General features: G+C 40.6%; 2 protein-coding genes across 2 annotated transcripts; both read right to left on the bottom strand.

Annotated features, from left to right (window-relative positions):
• Window positions 1–2,524: 2,524 nt before the first annotated feature.
• ube2v2 (ubiquitin-conjugating enzyme E2 variant 2) lies at window positions 2,525–9,108 on the bottom strand. Its single transcript, XM_050033430.1, has 4 exons — window positions 8,955–9,108; window positions 3,838–3,986; window positions 3,602–3,727; window positions 2,525–3,433 (listed from the first exon to the last, which is right to left on the bottom strand). Exons 1-4 carry the CDS (start codon window positions 8,992–8,994, stop codon window positions 3,287–3,289), a joined length of 462 nt encoding a protein of 153 aa, XP_049889387.1. The 5' UTR covers window positions 8,995–9,108; the 3' UTR covers window positions 2,525–3,286.
• A 1,914-nt stretch (window positions 9,109–11,022) lies between these two features.
• mcm4 (minichromosome maintenance complex component 4) lies at window positions 11,023–24,756 on the bottom strand. The gene is made up of 17 exons (XM_050033548.1): window positions 24,685–24,756; window positions 23,277–23,356; window positions 22,997–23,155; window positions 22,722–22,885; window positions 22,493–22,594; window positions 22,306–22,401; window positions 22,018–22,113; window positions 21,445–21,583; window positions 19,907–20,127; window positions 19,643–19,763; window positions 18,376–18,635; window positions 15,565–15,930; window positions 15,319–15,446; window positions 12,996–13,203; window positions 12,635–12,863; window positions 11,919–12,052; window positions 11,023–11,558 (listed from the first exon to the last, which is right to left on the bottom strand). Exons 2-17 carry the CDS (start codon window positions 23,338–23,340, stop codon window positions 11,463–11,465), a joined length of 2,583 nt encoding a protein of 860 aa, XP_049889505.1. The 5' UTR covers window positions 23,341–23,356; window positions 24,685–24,756; the 3' UTR covers window positions 11,023–11,462.
• Between the last annotated feature and the right edge of the window lie 1,670 nt (window positions 24,757–26,426).

A 26,426-nucleotide genomic window follows, 5' to 3' on the forward strand; every position in this document is an offset into this window, starting at 1 on the left:
TGCCTTCAGTCCCTTCCAACCCAAAGCAATATAAGTCTTTATTTTTGCCCGGATGGCACCTTATAAAGGAACCAAAATAAACCAGGTGGTACAAGAGTAATAAGCTCAGCGAGCTTCCAGTACGGCTTCAGCTGGAGCTTTTGTGCAGGTGCATGAGTTTGAAATTCAGATTAGTCTGATGGGGCTGGAGGTTAAATAGTCAAGGAAGGATTTCCTACTTCCATTCAAATGAGATTCTCAAAAAAAAGAGAAGCCATCGTGAGAAAAGGTTCAGAGAAGTCTGCTCTGGAAATACATGTGGTGAATAAAGGAATAAGCCCTATGTAACCTGCGGCTGTGCCTTTTATATTTGGGGATGACTGTGCTGCTGAGTGAACTGGCTGCAACACAAGCCACTTCTGATTTCATATTCATGACTTCCGAGAGGAGTGGGGGAAAAATAAACAAAACAACCAGCAAGTAAGGAGGGTATAGCTGATGGAAGCAAGGCCCATATACTAACTGTCACATCCAGAAAGTCAGATCTCATCTTGCTCAGAGTACTGAGGAAGAGCGAGGTCATCCTCCGCAGCAAACACTGACTCATCTCACACCCACACGCAAGCACACAAATTGAAATAAGAAATCTTGCTTGCACTCAGAGATCTAATGGCTTCATAGTACAAACGCTGCCTTAGTTATCGAGCAATGTGCACAACCTCAATAGCCCCGTGAGGACACACAGGGACACCAGCTAAGAGCCTTTGGAACAGTGGCCTACAAACGGCCGGGCTCTACTTCCCTAAAGCAAACTGCAAAACACGTCACTTTTCTAAAGGAATAATGACAGCATGAACAAATGGAGCCTGGAAGCATCACAGTGGCCCTGCCTTTTCAGACAAGTCATGTCCTCTAAACAGAAGCCCCTTCACACAGCCCTGCCAAGGACATACATGAGTGTAGAGCGCCCTCTAGGGGACAGGACTCTGAGCTGATTGGACAAGAGCAGTCAAGCATACCAGTGCAACCAGACACATCAAAGCTCACCCTATGCAAATGTAGCTTGAAAATAGAAATAGTTAACAAATGTGACTTTTGATATGCAAATGCTGCACAAATTCACAATCCAAGCATGTTTTCTTTCTGTTTATATGTCTTTTCTCATGCAAATGTATCATTTATATTCATATAAAGTGAAACACAGACAAGATGCCTTTGTGGTTCATCTTTTATGCGAGTCAGCTGTCTTGAGATTAAGTAAACAGTATGTGACCCCGGTAAAGATCTTTTTTCAGGGGGCATTTTTGAATCATCAGAAAAGGCCGAGTTCTTGCCATGCCGCAGTGACAAGTGTTGCGGTGCGGAGTCAATGTGGCCAACAGACGTGTGCTCATCTCAGCCCGGAGACAAGACAAGCTGCCCGGAGTCGGGCTCTGCTGCAGCGAGGGAGATATATGTCCAGGAGGTCACGCAGGTCGAACGTGGAAGCCACTGCAGTTCATCATTTTTAGATGTCACACACTGTCTTGGAGCCTTGAATGCTTTTGAGGATAGAGTTGTGCTTGTTTACAAAGAGGGCCAAGCAGCTTTCAAAATTCATCATCCATCATAAAAGGTACCCGATATATTACGTCAGTGTCACAAGCTCTGGGTGGAAGACAAAAAAATGAAATGCCAATCGGATGATTTGACTGATGGTACATCAGCGTGTTGCGACTGGACCATCAAATATTAAGCCTTCCAAAATAAGTTGAGTCTGGTGCCAGTGGATAATGAGAATGTAAATTGCCAGAAATCCCCCCAAAATACACTATTAACCCTCCCTCACAGACCCAACTACTTTCCCAGGCCATCACCGGAACAAAGAATGTTGTCGTGCTCAATTTTCCTGGTAAATAGGGTTTTAAAAATTTACATTCAAAGACACTTCCGCAACTTAATGTTTAGCAACAAACAATTATTCTAAACAGATAAACAAACCGAGTGTACTAAATACAGAAGATTACACCATCTGCACTGAATTCCCTTTAAATGCCCATTTGGTTAATTAAACTTTGTGAATAATCAAACAGCTGAAAAGCAACAAAAGGTCACATTCTCAGAGGGAACAGTACCCCGGCTTCTCACTCCCACGCTGGATATCTACTACCAAATACTGTGTAGCGTTCACGGACTAAAACAAGAAGAAGAATGCACAGCATAACAAGGTTTGGATTGTCGATCAATCATAAAGGAACAGGCTTGTTCGTCTAATAAATATGCCACTTAAATGAGAACTACGGTGTAAAATAAATGGCATTTTGATTATATTATTCTAATGAGCACAAGTCACATATCAAATATCCGCAGTGTGTTGTCACCCGGCAGTTTCATTAACCTGGTTTCCATTACATGGCCCAACAGGGACAGTGAGAGCTCCCTCTCAACATAATGCATGGCTCACGCATGCAGTTGCCAACAGAAGTCAACTTGTCATCTGAGGCCCTCTTGTGTGGAAAAGTGGCAAATGTTGGTGCGGCTGGGGGAGTCAAATAAAACTTCAACCTTTGAGTTTGGTTTTTGTATTGTTTTTTTTTGTTTTTTTCGCAGACAGTGATTTTAATTTCAGAAAATCACAAGTTCATACACCTGCCATTTTCACTAGAAGTTAAATGCAAGGGTTTCAGAACAGAACAGGCTTCAACGTCTGTTACATGTCAAAGAGCTGCAGAACAGAAACATATTGGTATCGTGTCAAATACAGATATATATATATTTATATATATATATTTATAAAAAAAATCTTTCTTACCTTGTGACACTACTTTTAGACTACAGCCACAGCTCAATATTTAGTCAACTGCATGATATTTTTTAATGAACCTGCTAAATTTGACTAACAAACTCAAAAATGTGGCTTCTCTTTGACTAGGTATTAGTTACAGAACATGCCTTCATACACACATCTTGCCGTTTACTTCTGTGATCAGTCATTTGAACTTAAAACTACTGGGGCTCTTGTACAGCCTCTGCGTGGCGTCATGCTTCCCTCTTCGAGCCCACTCAAGCTGGAACACGTCGAACATAAAAGTCATTGTCAAAGTAACTTTATTAAAGGCGGGTAACTGTGGTCTTGTAGTCTTTTAACTATCTATTCAGTGCTTGACTGCAGGGACATTTTCTTTTTGAATGAGCTATGTAATAAGAAAGTCCAATCTTGCTCTTGCAGACGATATTGTTGATGTGTGAAGTGAGCCTCTTGATGATTTTACACGATATTTCTAAGAGAGTAAGGTTTAAGACAGAGGGTCGAAACAATCCATTGCGATTAAGTGCTGTAGGTTTGTCCTTCTGGTGGTTGTGGAAGCTTCATATTATCTTTGGACATCATTAGACGCCTTAACTCTTGAAGAACAATTTTAATGCTATAAGAATTCTGCCATTTTGCTAAACATGGTATGCTACGTGAATCCACCTGTGAGAGGAGACAAAACAGAAAACAGCGAATCAGTCATTGTGACAGGGCGGCTGACAGTGAGTTATCACATCTGAGCGTCGCGAAACTGCAACGTGAAAGAATTCCTGAGTGATAAGACTGAGCAGTGGTCATACATAACCTTGTCAGACTTGCGATGACACTTACCATCCCGTTGGAATTATTTATCCCATTCATGCTAATTTTTGTTACAAATCTAACAGTCGGGGCTGCCTCTGGGTATCTAGATCCACATTCCAGTTTCAGACTGTATATCCTGTTCTCATAATTGGTCTGAAAAACAAACAAAGACGATGCAATTAACAAATTAACATTGATCACAGCGTCTGTAATAGTTGACAGTGTCTGCATTGGAATCCACAGGCTGAGTTTGCTCTGCTTACTCTTGCTGGTCCAATGATCATGCCTGTCCACCGTGTGAGAGTCATGTCTTCGTCATCCTCGAGGCCCCAGCTGACTGTGCCGTCGCCTTCGCCCTTCTGCCCTTCTTCAAGCTCCTCCAACAAGCGAAAATTGCGTGGAACTCTAACTCCTGAAATAATGATTAAAAACAAAAAGAGTCTGAATTACATCAATTTATAAGGTGTTTGCAGGATTTATACATACATTACAAAAGTACTGCCTCTCGATTGTCACTTGCGGCCCACTGGAAGCGTGTGGGTGTGTATTCATCTGCAAAGATGCCCTCTCTGCCTGTATTTTCTTATTATTTTGCTATGTTAATGACGTTCCTGGGCACAGCGAGCAGGCGATGTCAGGACTTTATAAAAAGGTAGCGACCAGGTGTCGAGAGGAAGAGGAAACTACGAAAATTGCGGACACAGCACTGAAGAAAATGCAAATATAGCAAGGCTAAATGCCAAGCGGACATTTTTGCTGCCGATATTGTTAGCAAATGGTAGGCGACAATTCTTGCATAGTTTAAAATAGGGCCCGACTGATTTATCGGCCGATTATAGCCATTAGAGAATCATCGGCAATCAGCCAAAAGTTGGCCGATTGATGCCGATGTTAACACTTATATTTTCATCACTAATAAAATGCAGGGAATATGGTGTTTTACTTAGAAATGATGTCCTTGTGTTAGTTTTTGCACTATAACCTACCTCTGTTAAATTGGCAATAATAAGAAGAACTCTGGTACTGTGAACATACATGTGAATGACTTAATTCATATAGACTTTGCATGATTATTTTATTTCCCAGAGGTTTACTGCCTTTTTGCACATCATATTTTTGATTTGTTTTGTGTTCAAATTGTTCTTATGCTGCTTGTTCCACACAATTTCTGATAATAAAAGTATCTGAAAATAGTAAAATGTTCTTCCTTCAATTTATATCTTTGTAACGAGTGTTTGAACTATATTTAAGCCATCAAAAGCAGGTATTTCGGGGGTTTTTAAATTGAAAAACGTAAAAATTTAATCGGCCGATATATCGTTGTTGTTTTTTTTAATTCCATAATATCGGAATCGGCCCCAAAAAATCCATATCGGTCAGGCCCTAGTTTAAAACATATGTCTGATATTGTATATTTTTCTTACTGTTGACATATTCCACAAAAAGACCAAAACCAACTATTAACTGACCCTAACAACAAGTGTTGTGTGGAGCCAAAGCCTGATAAACTGGTGGCTTCTAACTCTGCACCATAGACCTCCATTGTTGTTTTAAAAATATATAGATATGTTAAAAACATCAGTGAGACACATTGTGGGTGACATTGATGGTTCCAGTTCAAATGTGAGGACTTTTACGCATCTGAAATTGTATTAACACGATTATATTCGGGCTTTGGTTGCTTTGACCAAACAAGCAATTTTAAGATTTCACGATGGAAGACTGTGACGGGCACTATTTTTTCCTATTTTGACTTTCTATAGACCAAAAGTTTCATTGATTAAAGGAAAAAGTGATTTGCAGATCAATCAATACAGTAAATAAAGCTGTAACTACTTTGACAATTAACTGTTGCATTAAATTATCAAGGAAAAATGTCAAATATTCTGTGGTATATTCTACAAATCCTGCTTCTCTGATGTGAGAGATTATCTGTTATATCTTTTTAGTTTAGACTGATAAAACAATTTTATGACAAAATTGTGACATTGAGAAGTTATGACAGAATGTTTTTGTAATTCATTAACAATCATCAGCTCCAGACCTAGTTGTAAACATTTACTCGCAGCCATAAATAGTTTTAAATTGACAGTCTTCCTCTGAAATAGAGCCGCCACATCATTATCAAAGTGTTTTGTCACTGTCGGTGCTCCAACTGTGCATCCTTTCATGAACGCTGATGCAGCCACTCATTCCTCTTTCCGATCATAAAAAAGCAATGCATTCAAATGAGAGAGAGTGTTAAACGTGTGCAAGACGAGACTGGTTGATACAAGAAATGACTCAATGGATTGACGCGCGACACACACGTGGCCACAGCGCACATCACATCCTGCTCTACCTGCTGTGGAGCTGCATCTAATTTGATACCTTTGTTCACAGGACATTTATTTAGGATATCTGATGCTGGTGAACATTTAAGGCTAATATAAAAAGTGCATTCTTGTCAACTGTTTGGAAACAGTCATGCGATTTGGAGCACATGCAATCTATACTGCAGGTTTTTTATAAACGATTCAAACATCTAGTCGTCTAATGGCCAACATTTTAACAGCTGACTTGATAAGTAACATCATTCAAAACCAGTCAGTCAGAGCGCGAAGCTACTGGGAAAATGTTCTCAGAAGACGGTTCAGACGTTGGCATTAAACACACAGTCTGACAAGCACTCACAGCGATGTAAATGATGAACCACTTACAGCTCATGACTGGAGGAGTGGTAGAGGTTGAGGGGACAGCACTTAAGTAAAACTACTGCTATTCATAATCACGTTGAAGACAAATTCACAGAAGGGGAAGTGAAAGGAGCGTTTTAAGAAGGCCCCGTGACTGAGGCAGAGGACACGATGAAAATTCAAATTTTCCCTTCCGTCATCGAACCATTGGTTTTACCTCCAATCTCAAACGACATTCATCACAGTAAGCTTTCACAAACCTCTTTTTAAAATAAATATTTCACATCTGGTGCGCAGTGGCCACAATGAAGGATTCACTCTTAAGTGGCTCTCAACAAAAAGTTGTCCCAAGATTTCGGTCCGTTATCAACATTAAAACACCAGTAAAGGGAGCAATGTTAGCAGCTAATTTTAGCTCACCACAGCAGTACTGCTATCAGCATATATGTCAGCTGCTAAGTAACAAGAAACTGCAGTACAGAAATGCTTAGGATACTTAGGCTGCATCTATCTAACAATCGGCCTGTTAACATGATCAGTTAGCCTGCTCATCAGTTTCTCAGCTAATCGAATAATTGTGTGGCCTATAATAAGGTCCAAAAACAGTGACAAATTCCTAGAGCCCAAAATAACATCGGCAAATTGCTTTTTTGTGCGAAACCCAAATACAAATTGTCTTAATGTGATGGAAGACAGAAAAAGCAGCTCACATTTGAGAAGCTGGAACCCTCAAATGCGCTGTGTTTTTGCTTTCCAAATGACAATCACTTGATCGACATAAAAACACTTGCCAATTTATTTTCTGTCCATGAACTAATCATTCATAACGATATCAAAATGTCCAGTAAAGTTTGCTATTAAATATCGTACTGCTAATGTAGTGTTTTTCAAACTGTACGTGGTCTTGGTTACATCTCTTTGATCATCAAATTTTAGAGGATCCTTATTCTAATCACTTTTTAAACTTGCAAATATCTATATTGGTATAAAAGCAAAGTAGCTGCACATTTCAAGGAAATTAATATCTCACAGAATCAAGTTGCTGATCTTGTGTGTATCAATTAATGTGCAAATTTGCTTTGTAGAGGCCACTACTGTCCTACACAATAAAAACCAGTGTGGTCAGGATCAGCCTCAGTCATGTATGTTCATTACTGACTGGTTTAATTTTCATTTTCCTCCATTACTGTGGTTGTTCTAGCCTTTCCTGTCCTCTTTGGGTCCTTAAAATTGTTATTAATAGGAATGTAATGCTGATTTTCCTGCAAAAATATCTGAAACAAATGCAAATGACGTTCAATGGGGACAAAGTATTAATATTTCAATCAAAGTAGTAACACAAAAGAGGCAGAGATTTGGGGTATGTCAGGAATATTAGCATTACTGACAGTCTCAAAGCACAAGGTGCAGGTTAGATTTACTAAAAATCTAAATAATAACCACATTAAAAGAGATATGATTGTTTTTTTAAGGTGTCTCTATGCCAGTCCTTATCAACTTCATGTGTGGCACTGGTAACTTAAACCTTGCTGGGTTAAAAATGAATCAGCAGCAGGTCGCGCCAACTTGATCTAAGGTAACAGTAGTTTCGATTATGAAGTTACTTCCCGTTAAAACTATTTGTAATTACATACCAGTGTGGTATAGCTAAACTGACACAGAAGAAACTCATTTAACCCGAATAAAAAATTGAATCTTATCAATTTTTGTTATTCAATAATTATCAGAGTTTATTTATATTTATATAAGTTTAACAACAACGCTTCCTGCTGACTGCTAAAGCAGGCACCGGCTCCGACTACTTGCTGAAACAAAGTGTGCCAACTACAGCGTAACGTTCCAACAATCTGCTTCCTCTCCATACCCTTCACTCGACAATGGGCAAACCTCTATCTTATTTAAAGACCACTGGTTATTTCCTGCATCTATGCCTGGAGTTTAACAGTGGAAACCATATTAAAATTTGATAATAACGCTGGCAAGTGAAGTGCTGATCAAAGCTGCAGCAGCAGCAGGACTGGTCCCTTCATTAAAATGTTACCGTCCCGTTATGTTGTTGCTGTATGAGGTGTGTCACAGGGAAGCTATCAAAATTCCCACGTTAAAATTGTCGCTGTTGAAATTATTGCAGCTTAACGGCTGTCGGGCCACTCATATGACTTCAGCCCCGATAGATGATGAGAATAATTACGTTTATTATGATCAATAAGTAGCTAGTAGCATGACGGGATCAAGACTGCCTCGCGGTGTTGGAATATTCTAGTGGCTAGGTTAGCTTAGCTAGCTAGCACTGTCTGCGGTTGTTTACAATCCCCATTTTAACACAAATTTACACACCTTATTAAACCTCTATATCGCGTTATATAATGTGTGGGGTTTTCCTTTATAACACACAAAACAAATTCTTCCTATTTGGATGCTTATTTCTAACACCTTGAGCTATTTTAGCTAACTCACGGGGCAAGCTATCCGCTCGCGTACGCTACGTTAGCCAACAGAGTGGCTCCGTGAAATAGATGGCACCCGTGAAGATCATTGCTCTACCGAGAGCAGATATATAAATGAACCGGCTACAATTAAGAGCGATTTTATCAAACACACGTAAGTTAGCAAGTTGCCACGTTAGGTGGCTGAGATGACATCGCGGCCGCGGCTTCGCCCACACTTTGTGTCGCTGTGGATGTTTAGTTTGAAGGCACACAAACCTGAGGTCGCCATCTTCTTCAGCCGAGTCCAGAAGCACATAGAGCTGTGACATCACAGCCGTTGGAACCGACGGCAACAGCACACCGGTAGATAACGGCACTGCAAGCTGCCGTGTCCACACACACACATACTGGTTACTGTTCTGTCAGGGTCAGTCTGAAATACAGTAATTCAACTACTGTCAACTTGAGCTGACTTTTAGTTTTTTGAACTCTGATGTTTCCATTAAATGTCCATTAAAGCAGCACGTGACTGACCTGATGCAGTCTGTACACAGAAGATAAAACACACTCAGGGATCCAGGGACAGTTTATTTTGTCTTTATCATACTTTTATCCTTGTCTGTTTTCCATATTTATCCCCATTAGTTTTGCCAGTCTCTTCCTACAACACCTAAAAATAGGTTTGGTGTTTCTCTTCACATGCCCCACCAGCTATTTAAATGTTTTTAGGTAGGCCTATATGCCTATTATGAACAACAATCTTAATGCAACACTCTTGTTTTTGCTCCCAGTTTTCACAGGTTTAAATTTGAGATCTATGACTTTACAATTTTTTTTTGCTCCCATTTTTCATAGATTTGTGTTAAAGATCTAAGACTTGTTTTGTGCAAACAAAAGACTTGATTTTCTTAAAATGTTGTGCTCAAATCTGTTGTTAGTGAGCACTTCTCATTTTCCAAGACAATCCATGCACCTGACAGATGTGGCATACCAGCGTGCTGATTAAACAGCATCATGACAGTAAAAGTGTTTGATCACTCAACACAGTGCAACAGGTGTGGCAAATTTTGAAGGAGTGTGTCATTGGCATGCTGACTGCAGGCGTGTCCACCAGAGCCGTTACCTGTGATTTGAAGGTTCATTTTACTACCATAACTTTCCAATGTCTGTGAATTTGGCAGTACATCCAACCAGCTGCACAACCACACAAGTCAGTTAAGATGACAAACTGTTGTCAGGTCAAGACCCTGGTGAGGACAATGATTATGCAGATGAGCTTCCCAGAGATGGTTTTTGACAATTTGTGCAATGGTGTATGTGTTTCTTTGTGTCCTGGTGGCTGGTCTCAGAAGATCTTGCATGTGAAGACGCTGGATGTGGAGGTCCTGAGCTGGTCTGTGGGCTTGAGACCTGGTGGATGTACTGCCAAATTCACAGAAGCAACATTAGAGATGGCATATGGTAGTGAAATAAATACTCAGATCACAGGCAACAGCTCTTGTGGACACTCTTGCAGTCAGCTGCCAGTGGCGCACTCCCTCATAACTTGAGACATCTGTAGCTTTGTGTTGTTTGATCAAACTGCACATTTCAGAGTGGCCTTTTATTGTGACCATCCCAAGGCACACCTGTGCAGTAATGATGCGGTTTAATCAACACGCCACACCTGTCAGGTGGATGGATTCTTGGACAAGGGAGAAGTGCTCACAGATTAGGTATTGAATGCAAACCTCTGAAAAACGGGAGCAAAATTTGGTCAGTGTGTGTATATATATATGAATAAAATAGTGTTTACCAAGTTTGTCTATAAAAGATTAAAATAGTCTGACATGCACTGTATTTTGTGCTTGTCAGCATTTCCAAATAAAAACATTTAAGGAGAAGTTGCACCACTGGCAGCTCAAACTGACTTTTAACCTCCCTTAAATTTCCACTTTTGCAGCTTTAAAGTCAACAAAGTGTGCTGTACTTTTTATGACATACGCAATTCACTTTTACGTCATTTTATCAAGTATATTTGACTCCTACCTGTCTTTTAACAGCTGCACCATTCTACTAAATGGAAATTTCAGGCTTACATGTGCAAACTCTTCTTCCCTCATCGTTGATAATTCCATTTGATTAATAGTGCAGCCCATAAAAACATTAAGTGTAAACATCATATAGCTTCAGTTAAGAGCTGGAACAACCTGGAGCAGATTATCATACCGTATATATGATACTGCCAGAGTGGAGATTAATTTCATTTCCATGACTTCTATGATACTCAGGGGAAAATATAATGGCAACACTGGAATTTAATTCAAGTTAACACTACGGTATAAAAAGAAACTTTCCAAGTATATTCAGTGAGCAACATTTTATTTTTCCCTCTATAAACAAGTAGTCAATGCAGCTACAAGGAACTCAACTCCGTGGAAATATTAAGTGACTTGACTCAGTCATAAAGTACAAGTTGAAAGAAGCTTTTACCATGACACAGAAAACACAAACAGCAACATTACTGGAAAACAGGTAACAAATGAAATACAAGCTCTTTTAAATATTAGCTCTATGTCTTTTGTTTTCTTCTTTTTTTAAATCACAACAGGACACCAAAGTCTGAGCGAGTCATGCGGTTACTCTGAATCACGTCTCTAAATTGCCAGGATATTCAAACATCTAATACGGCCAGAAAAACATATGGTGGTTCAATTACACAAAATATTTTTACAGCACCAGAAAAAGAGGTCGACACAGGATAGGATTTAAAATTAAGGTCTGTACATAATTGCAGGGTGCGCCTTAAGCGAGGAGACGAACAGTCTTCCCAGTGACCGTCAAGTAATCCTCGTCAGCCAGGGCTCGGAGCGCCTCGTCGAACAGCTCCTTAGTGATCGCCTGAAAGAAGTCACAGAGAGGAAGTCGTTACAGGAAGTAGTGGTGTTGTTGATAAAAATAGACCATGTATAATTTAAGAAAACAACTACTTGGTGGAAAAGTTAATCGCAATTATTTTCATAGCTCTACAGAGATTTTCATTTAATTCAATTACCAGTGTTGTAAACTGGCTGGCCGATACCTAACAAAGCAGGACGGTATCTTACATCAATTTTTTTGGACTAGAACTCAAAGAACTTTGCTCTGGTTCAACCAAATTCGAAACATAATCTATTATCTTAACTATCTTTTAAATCACAGGATTTGAAAAGTAGATTTGGTAAAATTTCTCTCCACTGAAGGCAAAATAAAATTACTTACAGTTTCAGACTGTCCTCTGAGGTCCTCAAGCAGCTGCTGGTATTTCATGGCGGGCGTCTTTCCTTTAGCCTGGATCAGTTTCTTCAAGGCTTGGGCGACCTCCTCCTTGCGCTTACGGGCGGTGTTACTCATACCTGGAATCACAGATTAATACGATCAAATACACCGTCAGGCTGCAACTAATGATTATTTTTATTATGGATTTATCCGCAGTTCATTTTTGGTTGAGCGACTGTTCTATAAAATGACAAAAAAAAAAATTTTTTGAAAAAGAAATGTCCATCACAATGTCCCAGAAACCATAGATCACATCTTCAAATTGCTTCTTTTGGTCGACCAACTGTCCAAAACCCCAAAGATATTCAGTTTTCTATCACATATGATGAAGAAAAGCAACATTTTCTCATTTTTGCTTGGAAAAAAATGACTGAAACGATCATTTATCAAGCAGCGAATCTGCAGAGACTGTTTTCAGTATTTGATAACAGCAAGAGTTTGGATACAGAGTCCCTTTCAGCATTAACACTCACCAAGTGTCATGTCACATACTTGCGAAAGATGATCAGGGCCACATGTGAAAAGCATATCTGAGCTCTGACTTTAGACTCTAAACTTCACGCGTCCCTGATCCTCTCCTGTACATATCACCTTCATAAATACTTATCATTCTAAATGCTTTAAAACAATGAGTCTGTACCAGGCCCGGTGTCACACACCTGTTGTGAGAATAGAGATGTCGACAAATCCTGTTCTGGGGTCAGTGGCTGACTGTTTGAGGGCCTCTCTGTGCAGCCGCTTGGCCTCCTCCACGTCGATGGTCTCCACCTTCTCAGAGAAGCGCACCTTGGCGTGGGCTTCTGCCAAGCGGATCAGGGACTCCAGCTGTCTGGGGTAGGCGGACACCATCCCCCGGCCACTGCCTATCTTCCTCATGTCCACGTAGGCCTAAGGACCGACATGCACACAGTCAGTTGAGGGCTGATGTCCAATTTATATTGCTCTACTGTTATAAAGCAAAGCGATCTACAAATATTCAACATAATGTACATAAATTGTAGAAATTCTGAGAAAACAAACCTCAATGAGAGCCTGGCTGGCCTCCTCGCTCAGCCTTGGACTGATGTATGTTCGTGCATATGCAATGTAGTCCCTCAGCACAGCCATGTCCAGGAACTCTTCCTCAATCTGCTCCTCGCTCTGGTAGTACAGCGACACCAGGTGGTGGGCCAGCCTGCGGTCGTACGCCTCGTCTTGGGGATCCAGCATCAGGAAGATGAGGTCGAATCTGATGGAGCAGATAATGCAGTGTTAAGAACCAGTAACATGACAACTGAGAAACCATAAAGACATAGTGACATTAGGCTGGATGTCCTGTATACTGGAGTCAACTGCTGTTCCTCTTCATCAGTGTTGTCTGTGTTTACCACAGTTTGATATACGACAAGTTTTCTCGTGTTTTACCGAGCCTTTTAAGACATAAATGATTCAGTTGTTTCTTCGTTTAAAGCTTCTGTATGCGACATTCAGAACACTAATGCAGCAGTAAACCACTATTTTGCTATGTAATGATAATGAACACTCCCTCTGTTTGTTGTTGTTGTAGATGGACCAACTGCGCGTGCTTTTAAGTGCATGTGAGCCCCTGTGTGTGTAACCCACTGGCTAGCTGGTCGACGCCGCTCTACGCTGCCCTCATATGGCAACTACGGCTGATACCGCCATCCTGACCCCCGGCGACAGATCAGTTGTCTCACAAGTGCAACACCCACCCTCTGGTCCTCCCCTCACGTTAACACTGTTAGCTCTGTCAGCACATTTGAACTTATTAGCATTGTTCACGCTGTTAGCACCACTAGCTGCAAATCGTCGGCTCAGCAGCCTCCATGTTGAGAGCCGTGTGCAGACGATCCCGGCTCAGACTGAATCATAACTATGCTCTGAATGTCACATAAAGACAAAGGATGTTTTATGCAAGTATCTGCCTGACATGCAGTCAGCTCAGTTACAATAGGAACATTGATTATAATACAGGAAGTGCAACAACAGGCAACAAAGCATCTAGATTATGACACACGGACACTATAACCTGCCCAAATTTGCTGATTCATATTGTATGATACTGTGAAATAATACAGAAGTTGGTAATGGCATACTTAATTGTTCATTTAGTAGGCAGAATACAAGTATGTGTCTCCGAACACAGCCATGCTCTCTACATGTGAGGCAGTCAGCCACACTTACACTGGCTGGGACAGTAGTTTCCTTCCATTACATGAGTCTTATCATTATTCGGCTGTAATGTGGTAAAAGGAGAGAAGGAGTTTCTGAGTTGAAGTAATGGCCGCCATTGAACAAAATGAACAGAGGATGATGAGTGATGGATCTGGCTCTGGATTAATGGTAATAACTTTAGAGGCAGTGTCAGAGATGATGAACCAAAAGGGTTGAATTTCAAAACCTTGTTCCTCCCTTTACTTAATTTTATTTATAAGGACAACGCACATTAATCAACATTTCTGTGCACTGTATTAACCCATTAATGCATGCTCTTACGGATCTACCTGCACTTTCGGCTAGGGGTGTTCCTGGCGACTAATTTCCCTGTCGACTAAACAAAAATTTTAAGACTAGTCGACTAGTCAAAAAAAGGGAAAACACTCAGAAAACAGTCAAAAGCCTTTAATCACGATCTCCAACAACCACGTCGGATTTTAAATGCCGCTGAAGTGCGAGACACTTTGCGCTGTGCGGTATGAACATGAACATGACGGCAACTCAGTCAAAAGTTAACCACTAAAATAACATCTGAAATAAATAAGTTGCCTCTGAAATGTGGGGCACATTGAACCTTGCAGAAATGATAGCAGTTCACTTTAAAGTTAATAAAACAACATGTAATTTATAATTAAATTTCAGCTGAAATGAGAGGCATGTTGCTCAGTGCAGTATGAATGTAAACCTGCACATTATCTGACAACGTTCACTTAAAGTTACCAAATAATATACATCTCAAAAAGATTAATTGCTGCTGAATTCAAAGTACTGCCAAACCGCGCTGGTTTTGCGAGAGGACATCTCTCCAATTTCCCTGATGGCTCTGTAGCACCCACTAGTGGCGGGGGCGGCTGCATGACAGTTAAGCAGTCTTGTACATGAATAAAACATGAATAGGTTTAATTGACTAATATTTCTGGTGCCAACTAGCGAGGGGGCGGATGTTTAATCGTTAAGACGTATAATTGCGCACATCCCTACTTAAGAGACTGATGATGTGGCCTCACACTGTGTCAAAGTGTTGACTGCCAGACTTCTTTCATGGCAGATTAGAAACATTTTAACTGTGTTTTAAATAATTTTCTGTCATGCGTTTTGTGTGATCATGCTGACTGATGTTACTCACCTGGACAGCAGTGTGTGAGGCAGCTGAATGTTCTCAATCGTGGTCTTTTTGGGGTTCCACTGAGACTCAATAGGGTTAGCAGCAGCCAGCACAGCTGTACGGGCGTTCAGCTGGCAAATAATTCCAGCCTGAAGACATAAAAAAAACAAGAAAGAGTGAGAACTTTGTAACTTAAAAACACGTTTGAGTTTTCAGTGTTACACGCTCCCTATCTGCCTACACTCGTTTAAAATTTGTCAAACAAACCTTGGCGATGGAGAGGGTCTGCTGCTCCATGACCTCATGCAGCACAGAGCGCGTGCTGTCACTCATCTTGTCAAACTCATCGATGCAGCAGATGCCGTTGTCGCTCAGCACCAGAGCTCCGGTCTGCAGGACCAGCTGCCTCGTCTCCGGGTCCTTCATCACATAGGCGGTGAGACCCACGGCGCTGGAGCCCTTCCCCGAGGTGTACTGGCCACGGGGCACCAGGTTGTAGACGTACTGCAGCAACTGGGACTTACTGGTACCAGGGTCGCCGCAGAGCAGGATGTTCACCTCTGCACGGAAGTTGCCGCGGCCGGTCTGACTGAAGTCCTTACGAGTGCCGCCAAACAGCTGCAGCAAAATGCCCTGGAACCAACAGAGAGGGACAAAAACAGAGTTATTAATACTGTGATTAAAAGTGACATCACCTGGGATACTGGTTATCGTCACATCATGTAGGGCTTCAGTGAAGGCTGCAGGGCATTTCAACAAACTATTTGATTATTCAAACCAAGAGAGGTGAACAAAAGACTCTTCAGAAAATCTGACTTGTCAAAGTAGGAACATTCCATTGACGATTTACAGACCTTTCCCACTCCTTTATTTTCATTTTCTGCCTCTGTATACAATTTTTTATCTACATTCATCCTATTTCTTCTTAAGTCGTGCAGGTACAACTTTTTTCTTGTCAACTATATGATGTGTCCCTTACACAGACAGCTAACTGCTGATACTAATCATCCTGATCGTCAGCAGGTTCATTTGAAGTTCACCACAATGATACCTGGGGTGATTTTTCTGCTTTTTTCATACTGACAAAGCTTCTTGATGCAAAAAGTTGCTCCGAGTGACAAAATTCAAAGAAAATTCTTCAGCTTTCTAAGAATTTCCCCCTAAAGTTAAGACTAGATCATGGTTAAGATAAGATTTATCAACACAGCATCTTAGCCTTTAACACCGGGGCCTCACAGCGTGTGACCTCGCTGAGCTGCTCATGTGCGGTGTTCGCACAGAAAGTGTTGCTGCAGAGCTTCCTGTTGTTGTAACTTGTGTATTTCCACAAGAGTAAGCTGATACTCCTCTCATTTATGGAGCTATTAAAAGCCATTTGTTAAATAATGAAGGAACTCTGTCCATAGAAATGTTGTCGAAGGGCTTTTATTTTGAAAAAGAAACAGGACGTGTTGAGTTAAAAATAAATACTTTTAGTTATATGTCATGTCTGTGACTGATATAACCATAACAAAATGTAGTGAAAGGTGGCATCACGTCAACATGATGAATAAACAACCATTTTCACTGTCTATTTCTGCTAAAAACAGAGCACATCGCGCTCTATAAAAATAAGTTACGCAGCTGAACTGTGCCTAAGCAGCGCAGCTCCAACAGGCAGTGTAGCCCAGGTGTAAGCTCCTAAGGTGAAGGTAGGAGAAAATGGAGGGAAGACACAAAGGTAGGAAAGATAACGCTGAATGACAGTGAGTTAATAAAACGTCACACGTTAGATCGTGCAGGAATAGTGCTTGTGGTGCATTAGAGATGCACTCACATCTCCCAACAAAAGCAGTAACACTATATCGCCAGCAATAAAAGTGATCATAACACTGAGCATTAAAAATAAACCTAAGCAAATAAATGCAGCAACTATAAGGATGTGAATAAGCTACTGCACAAGTAGGCCTGTGTTTTCAAATGGCTTTTACGTATTTAAAGTATGGCTTGCAATTTATTCAACATGTTCATTCATAATTAAACTGTGTCTTAAGAGAGACGCAACACGATGATTAGACTTGTTGATTTCATTGTTTATTCTTTGCCCATAATCACTGAGTGCATTTTTATTTCTACTTTTTTGAATGACCAATCACAACTTTTATTAGAACACATCACATCTAAAAACGAGGTCAACCACACCTCCTCACTTAAGCTTGGACTCCTTGCCAGAGACATTTAGGCTAATTTACGAGCCCTCTGAGAGTGCTTTCAGGGTGTTTGTGAATGTGGCCCAAGGTGTGATGCCTTTCCAGACGTTGATCTATGGAAATGAACAAATTATGTTTCCTAATAATGTCAGATTACAGATAAAGTAAGCTTTGAACTCGTGAATTATAATGTTAAGTGTCAGGTGTGATCAGTCTGTTTTTTATGAGTCAATGTAGCTGACAAAATCAAAGGCCTTAATTCATCCTTTCTCCCTGCTCTGCCTCAGAGAGTATCGTCTCTGTGACCATTAAAACGACGGTATTTGATTCTGTCAAGACCTCATAAAGTCTGATGTAAGCGATACATCATCACACTTATGTTAACACCTTCATCTCATTATCCTAATGTGGGTGTACACCTCATTACCTAGAGGTCTACTCAACCTTAATTTGACTTGCCACAGCAGGAAACACACAGGTGTGACTGATAATATTAATGACGGCTCCGGTGACATTAAAAAGACATACTGACTCGTAGAGGTGAAACAGATTTTGTTAACGATGGCGCAGCTCCATCAAGTGTCCCACTGAGCCGGCGTGCTCAATATCAGAGCCCTGAAAGTAGCGCACCAACATTAATGGAGTCATTAATGTTATTAATTACACCCGGTTCTCCTGCTGTGATATATCAAACTGTCTGCTGTGCCAATCAGAGCTCATGACTGCTTTAGACTTCTGTTGGCTTTCCTTTAAATGCACGTCAGGCATTAAATGCATCATGCAAATCAGTGTGAGAGTTTGTGTTGTAATTAGTCTTGTTGCCGGATGCGTGCACAGGTTAACACTTGTGTTTTGGCATGCAACCATTCACACACACTCACACACACACCTTTTTGATGTCCTCATGCTCATAGATACTTGGTGCGAGGGCTGACGACAGGCGCTCGTAGACGTCTGGCTTGGCTGCCAGCTCCTTCAGGGTCTGCACTCGGTCCTCGGTGAAGAGCTTCTGTTCGGCCTCCTCGTTCAAACCATGCAGGCGCTTCTCGTCTGTCTTACGGAAGTGGATGGCGTCGATGTGAGTCTTGTACACAGACTTCACATTGCTCTGGCGTGGGTTAACGCGCATGGGGACTGCTCTGTAAACACCTGCACGGACATTTGAGAAGCTGTTAGGATGTCTGCGACCAACTAAACAAGAAATATGAAGGACATTGCTCGAGGAATTAGATTAGATAAATTGTGGCGGCCATTTTTCACCATTTTAGGGATGCACCAACTGTGAAATTCTGTGCTGATACTGATACTTACACAGTGTGGCCAACAGCTGATACCATTGTCAAATTTCTCCTTCATGTCTCTCACCCAAAACTATATTTTACAAGACTAGATTTGAACCCATCATGAGAATGTTTTAATTCACCTTTGCCCAGTACTCATTTTTACTGACTAGAGCTAGAACGCATCATAATGTAACTCAATGCAACCTCCTTAAACTGTTAGTTCTGGTAGCCAGTTGCTAACAGCTAACAGTTAGCTTTAACTAGCTCTCCTCCAGCCGATTTCTACACAGATTTGCTGCCCACACTGTAGCCGTATAAGGGAACCATTAGGGTGTTTCCCCTGACACGTTGATAGTGAGTTTAGTCCGAATGAGTCACGGGGAAGATCTCCTGGGACGACAGGGCAATGTTCGTGTTGAGCCCTGCTTTTTAGCCTGCGCAAAATTGCCGTCACACGGAAAAATATCAGCCACTGTCATCACTGAATGCCATCTTATTTGCCGGTAGGCCACTGGCCATCAACAAGGCGAATTTCGGCCAATACCGATGTTTGTTCGATACGTCAGTGTATCACTACTAGAGCATAAACAACTGGTCCATAGCCAGGAAGTTAATAAACAAGTGTTCTTATAATATAATCAATGTTTAAAGTCACTTAAAGCAAAAAAATAACAACTCAAAACTAGGCAGTTTTAGGCAGTTTGTTAGACAAAAAATGATCTGAAGAAATCAGCTGTGGCTCTGGAAAATTGTGATGTCAAATTCTAATGTTTTGTGGAATTTTATATACAGAAAATATAACAAGCAGATTAATCGATAAATGAAAAGCCTCATTAGCTGCAGCCCGAGCTGTAGAGATTTAGGAAATCTTACCGGTGATGTTAATGCGGTCTCCCGGCTGCACTTTATCAACCAGGTCATTATGAGCATAGACAATAGTTGTGTGAGGCGTCTGACCAGCCGGCATGTCTTCAGGAGACTCCTGAACTTTGATCTGTTGGAAAACAAGATCAGTAAATGAACAGATGTCATGACCTCCACTGCAACATGTCACTAATTATCACTCAACATATTCTGGGATTAGGTGTCACTGACTGTAAGCAATCTGGCCCATTATCAACCCAATCGAACTCTCACCATCTGTTTGTCTGAAAAGACCGAGCGATTGTGAACGAGCGCCAGGCTGTGGGTGGTGTTGCAGTGGCGGCACACAGCCGGCTCGGCGATGCGTCCGCGATCCACCTCCACACGGGTGCTGAAGGCGCACACCTGGCACTGGAAGAAAGCCTCCTGCATCTCGGGGATGAGCTGCGAGGTGCGGATCACCATGCCGCTGATGGTGATCAGCTGATCGATGTCTGTGGAGGCAACACATGAGACACACAGACGCTTTAGTCTGGAGCTGATACCTCACATTTTATTAAAGCAGGGAACAATATTCACAGAAGTCCCACACTAAATATGGGAGGAAATATCGTGTCGTCCTAATAAAGTGTGATGTCACTTCATATGGACTGGATACAAAGCTACTGGGGCTGTAATGGTTTATGTATTCATGCTGAGCTGTCACTGTACAGGAGTCACTGTTAGGTGCATCCATAGCACTCCACAGCATCACTAGCAGTGATGTAGAGTGTTTCCCCCTTGTTCTTTTAAATATGGGTTAACCTCACAGAGACGATTCTGCCACACGTTGTTACGTGATCAATCTCATCATCATCTTTCGAGATTTTGCTGTTCTGATTGATTCGAGTTTACTTTTCCTGCGAACGGGTTTCCATGCTGTGTAGCGAGACGAGCCTCCTGAGCCCAAAATGCCATCAGAACTTTGATTTAGAATTACCAACATAGCCTTTGTAATTCTGGACTACTATAGAGGAAGAAAAATGGTGCATAGAAGACAAAAAAAAAAAACTAAATACAACCCCAAATCACTGTGTTGCTAATTTGTACGTAATATCATCACACGACCTCTGTGTTTGGCCAGATATGGTAGGTAATTTGCAGGGAATTTTTTACTTGACAAATTATGGACATGGCAGATTTGCACAGGATAAAAATCACAGACAACCTCCCCCATTATTACCAATTACCAGAGGCCCCCAGGTAATACTAGTCCCGTCCAAATAGGCCTTCAGAGGAGGACGGTGTGTCGGCATTGCTCCACTGTTGTGGGGTGTGTGAATGAAAGCACATTCAACATGCTTACACACATGTGCCAATAATTGGGATGATAAATGATTGGGTGGTTTTACTGTTTAAATAAAGCCAAGGACAATCTAATTGAAACACTGCTACTGATGCAGATTTTTTTTTTCCATTACTCAGTGTATTTTTAATTTCACAGCATAAGAGATGCTCTTAGATCTAAAGCCTTTCGTGACCCTCTTGCCATTTGTCTTTGTTCATTGTTCGTATAGAAGTGTCTGAAATGTTACTCATCTTTATTATGAAAGTAGTTAACCAAAGTTGGCAGTGGGCACATTGTTACCTCGTCCTAAGCAAGAGGATTCTGTCTGTCTTTGACACTGTTGAGTCAAAATAAATAAAAATAACTATCTTTATCTATTTTCTTCCCCTGTTGTACCAAACTCACACCAAACCACGACTCATAAATCCAGGTATGAACTGCGCCGTGACTTTTGTGCACCATCACAACCCTTGAATCCACACACCTTCTGGATTCAGGCTCCTCATGTTTCTGGTTTTCAGGGCGTTGTAGGGGCGGACTTGGATCTGGTACTCCAGGATGGAGTCTGGGAAACGCTCAAAGAAAAGCTCGTTGACGGCCATGTCGAAGGTAGGGATGACTTCCTGCAAAGGGAGAAAGATACACACACATCAGCATCAATATGCTGTAAAACAGACACTAGAAATATACAGTAGAACTCAAACTTCAACAAGAACATAATGATGCTTAAAAAAAAAGGTGTTTACAATATCCTGTAAATAAAAAATAATTCCATTAGTCATGAAATCTCATTTTTGTGTTGTACGAAGGATAAGCTATTGTTTTTGTCTAGTATAAGTATCCTCTTTTTAACATTGACTTATTATTACGGGGCTATTTAAGCACTTTTCTGATCAATTTCTGTTCAGTTTTCATCAGTTATTTTAACTTAAAGACCAAAATAAAGATTGAAACATATACAACTACGGTGCAGGGGCGTATTTGGATCAAAATTGTCCAAATCCACTTTGAAATGCACAGGAAGTAATAAAAGATATTATGAAATATGGGGCATTACCTGTGGGTAGCAGATGAGCTGCCTGTAAAGTTCTGCATCAAAGGACTGCACATGCAGACAGTTCACATTCAGCACTGGGTCGCCGACAACACTGATCTGTGAGAGACAAAAAGATTTCCTGTCATGTTTATTCTTAAATCATCATCAATCATTTTCTGCATTACAAAGCAAAGATGTCCAGAACTTGTATAGGAATAAATCAAATTTAAGACATCATGTGGTGAGAGTCCGACTTTAAACAAAGTATAGATCGGCCTAAACAACAGCAGATGACAGTAAGTACCCTACCTCTTCCAGCTTCTGCATGTATAAAGGCTCGTTCAGGTCCAGACCAGCGTTCTCATCTTCAGTGGAGGTTGGGTCAATGAACCTCTGCAGGAACCTCTGAAAGCAAAGTGACACAAAGAAAAAAATGTACTCCTCTGCACTAAGAGTGGGTAACATTGTTCAGTAGCTGAAATGTAAGATTTCATACCTGAAACTTCTCTTTGCAGGTGCCAACATTGACATCAGTCCCCCAGATCACCAGTCTCTGGGCTGCGTTTGACTCGCTGGCGACGGTACCATCGGCACTTGGCTGTGAATTTTAAAAAAGTAAATTATTAATTTATCTGAAAGGTTTCGTGCTTATCGTCGTATCCTGGCTCATGCTATTACAATAACAGTCCACCAGTCTAAATAATGTTCTTGACTCCTCCACTGACCTGCTCAGAATGAAGATCGACTTGAGGAGCCTTCCTGACTGAACCCAGATCAGGACGCTGTCTGGCCGGGGTGCCACGCACTCCACTGCGCGGGGTCCCTTCAACCCTGGAGCTGGGGGTCCCGTACATCAGAGGGGAGCTCATGTCTACCTCATTGGGTAGGACTGTTGAAAAAAAGGGAGACACTGAGGTTAACTCAACTAAATCTTCCTTCCATTTCTATTAGATACAGCTAAAACTGACCATAAAAAATGGCACAGTGTGAGTGATGGTACCTGAGGGGCGTGGGCTGGAGAGCAGAGAAGTGTCCTGAGGTGCTGCTGGACTGAGCATGTCGGTGGCCGGGGAGGTGGGCATCGGCATCAGGTCCCCAGTGGAGGAGTCCTGGCCTCTGCGCCGCTGAGAGGGAGGCGAGGTGGGGCCCTCGCTGCTGGCTGAGGATACACAAGACACAGAGACAGGTTAATAACAGAACACACAGACAGGACCCACATTCACCACCTACAATCTCAGCTGAGGACAGAGTCACATATCATTTAGGACACGTGAACTTACGTGTGGCTGGGTCGGTGCCCCTTCCTCGTTTGCGGCCACCTGGAGTCGACGTTGGGGAAGACATTGTTGCTGGAATATATCTAAAGATCAAATCGAATTAATGTTTAGTCGAAAGAAAGGCTGCTGTTATTTTTACTGACATGTGCAGGGTAAGTAAAACAAAAACTTGGTTTGTCAGGTGTTTTTTTTTTTTTTTTTTGCATAACACCTGGTGGATGATTTTCAACCACTTGCCAACTGAGTTTGTTTTTTGTGCAGCCACAACATTTTACAAGGCTGACTGTTGCAGGTAGATCAACTGAATTTGTAAAAAACTGCAGTCCTGCCCTGCATGTTGTTTTGTTTACTAAGTTATTGCTTTTGTTTAAGTCTGCTCAGTCTTGCAGGGCCTGAACAGAAATTTTGTTTTCTCCCACCTAACTTTTTTGGTTTAATACTGTCTTTTAGTTCCACTTTCATGCCCTTATACCTGCTAAATATAATCCTGTAAGTGAGGCCTAGATCAGATATGATTGATAACTTCTGGTGTATTCACTTGTCAAATTTGAGGGTGCTGATGTTTAACTTAGGCCTAACTGTGAAAGTAAAAATGAGTCCTTTAAAGTCCTCAATATTGTGTTGTTTTATTGTGATGAACTTTTTTTTTTTTAAATTGTATTTTATATGGAGTCTTCTTATATTTGCACTGTGATTAATGCTGTGCACCAAATCACCAAGTCACACACCTTGTATTTCTGATTAGTCATGTTTTGTTCATTCATTTTCTCATTTATTTGATGCACATTGTAGGTTGTAGGCTCTGTTTGCAAGTACTGTGGTTTAATATGTCCATTATGTCATAATTTACTCCTTAATCTTTACTCAATACTTTAATCTGGCTCCTCTAGTTTCTCTGCAGATTAACTCTTTACATGCAAAACATGCAATGAAATGAAAATATTTGCAACTACAGTTTAAACTACATAAAGGGATAATGAAACGGTTGTGTGTCATCACATAGCCAACCATCAAAGTTAAAATACTGCTTTCCTTCACATGTTTATGCATCAATTAGTTAACTCCCAATTCTTCAAAAATAAGGCTTTAAGTGTGTTCACATTATTTGTAATTGATCAGACTATTCTGCCACTTATATGTGTGTGAAACGTTATATTTAATTATCTTATTGTGTTTTTACTTATTTTAGTAAATGAGTCAGTTAACAACGTTTCCACCATTTGACATGTGGCTGCAGAGGAAACAATAAGCTGAAACTTCCTGCGCTGTTTAACCTGATTTAACATTAAAAACTGAGCTTTAAAGTTGATGCACAGTCAGACAAACACGTGTGATAACAGACAGTTGAATTCAATCAACATGATCGATCGATTAATATGAAATATTCTAATCAAATTCAGACGTTTCTTACCTCTTCTTCTGTGTACCTCCGACTGCTGCAGATCTGGCGCGAAACTGCGGGTGACGTTATTTTCGCGGGGAACTTTGGGCCAATAGCAGGCCGGGATCGTGGTTTTCTTTCCGGCCGATTCCTTCACTGCAGAGGGGGGTTCATGTTGAGTTACAGCGGTTAACACTTTAATTAAACATGATTAAATATATAAATAAACGACACAAACAGTGCAAAATAGATATAAATCTAAAAGTTTTCTTTATCTTACATTTAAAATACGACTTCTGCTTTCTGCGCGAGAGCGTTTACACATTGAAACCCTGACCTTGACTTGGTTTGGTCCAAAAATAAATGACCTTTTTTTTCGTTTTCTTTATTGAAACAGTGCAAAATACAAATTAAACAGTCGTGTGACGTGACAGTGTTAATTCCTAAAATAAAAAAAATGAAAACAGGAAGTGAGAAATTGCATATAAATATAAATAAATACGTCATAATACATTGTTTAAATAGTTTTATACTTGCAATACAAACGGATTATAAACGTGGAAGGCATATAATAATACAGGCTCGCATATCTCACCGTGGTGCATTTAATGCTATGGCATTTTTTATATGATTTTGTACTTAGTAACACATTTTTTAATACAGTAGCTTGAAATTATATTTATTTATTTTTTTTTTTACAAATATATTTAAATATTTCCAAGAGGTTATAGATGTTTGATGGTGCTGGACATAAATCACTTCCAACTGTGCATAATTTTAAAGTAGTTAAGGTAATAATTTTCTCAGAGCAGGTTGCAGTGTTGTTACATGTGGAATATGTCACTACTGCCTCTATTGCTTTTCATTTTTATATTGCATCAGTTTTGCCTCAAGTTTTAGCACTGACTCACACGCTTGATGAGCAATAGGCTACATGTTTAAATAATTTCTTGTTGATGTGTTCAAAGTCTTTTATATACTGTATATCCTGTTTTCTGTTTCTTTCCTGTTTGCTTTTTGTGCTTTGTTGTATTTTAGGTAGCTTTGGGTAACATTTTAGCCAAGGGATTACAGATGTACAACAGCATTTTTGGTAATTCTGGCATTTTTTATACCATGTGTATCTATTAATTTGCACTGCCCCCTTTTAAATAAACTAAATTAAAGTAGGGGCATATTAAAAAGTGAGTGGAACAAATCCTCTTTGTTGCAAAATGTAATCATCATTCATTATGTTGATGATTCATTTCTTTGGCTTTCATTTATATGAAGTATTTTTACTTGACTTTATCCAGCAGGTGCGTTCACTGACCACCATGTGGCGCAGTTTCCATTTCAAAAAGGGCCTTGTCAGAGGAAAAGTACAGCGCACTTCCTGAGTGGGAAAACACAGGAGCGTTTCCGAGAAGTATCAGTACATGTGTCCCCTGTGGTAAAATCAACCACCTTCAGTTCATCACATTCCCTAATTTTGTTCTGTAAACATGAGTCACCTCAATAATATGGTGCATGCAAAACTTCTCTCTATCTATCTATCTATCTATCTATCTATCTATCTGTATAGTAAAATGTAATGATGTTAATACCTTGTACTGACAGTCTATAAGGCTCTATGTCCAGTACATCTTGCTCAAAGTTGTCTTGTTTGTTGTCTAGCTCTTGTCTGTGTACCACAGCTGTACTGTGTTTAAGTTTGCTTGTTTGTTAAGCTTCTGGTCTTTGTTTAGATGTGTATCCTGTTCTGTGTCCCTCTGTAAATTTGTTCTCTGGCT

Source organism: Epinephelus moara, chromosome 21 (assembly GCF_006386435.1).
Source record: "Epinephelus moara isolate mb chromosome 21, YSFRI_EMoa_1.0, whole genome shotgun sequence".
NCBI classification, from domain to species: domain Eukaryota; kingdom Metazoa; phylum Chordata; class Actinopteri; order Perciformes; family Serranidae; genus Epinephelus; species Epinephelus moara.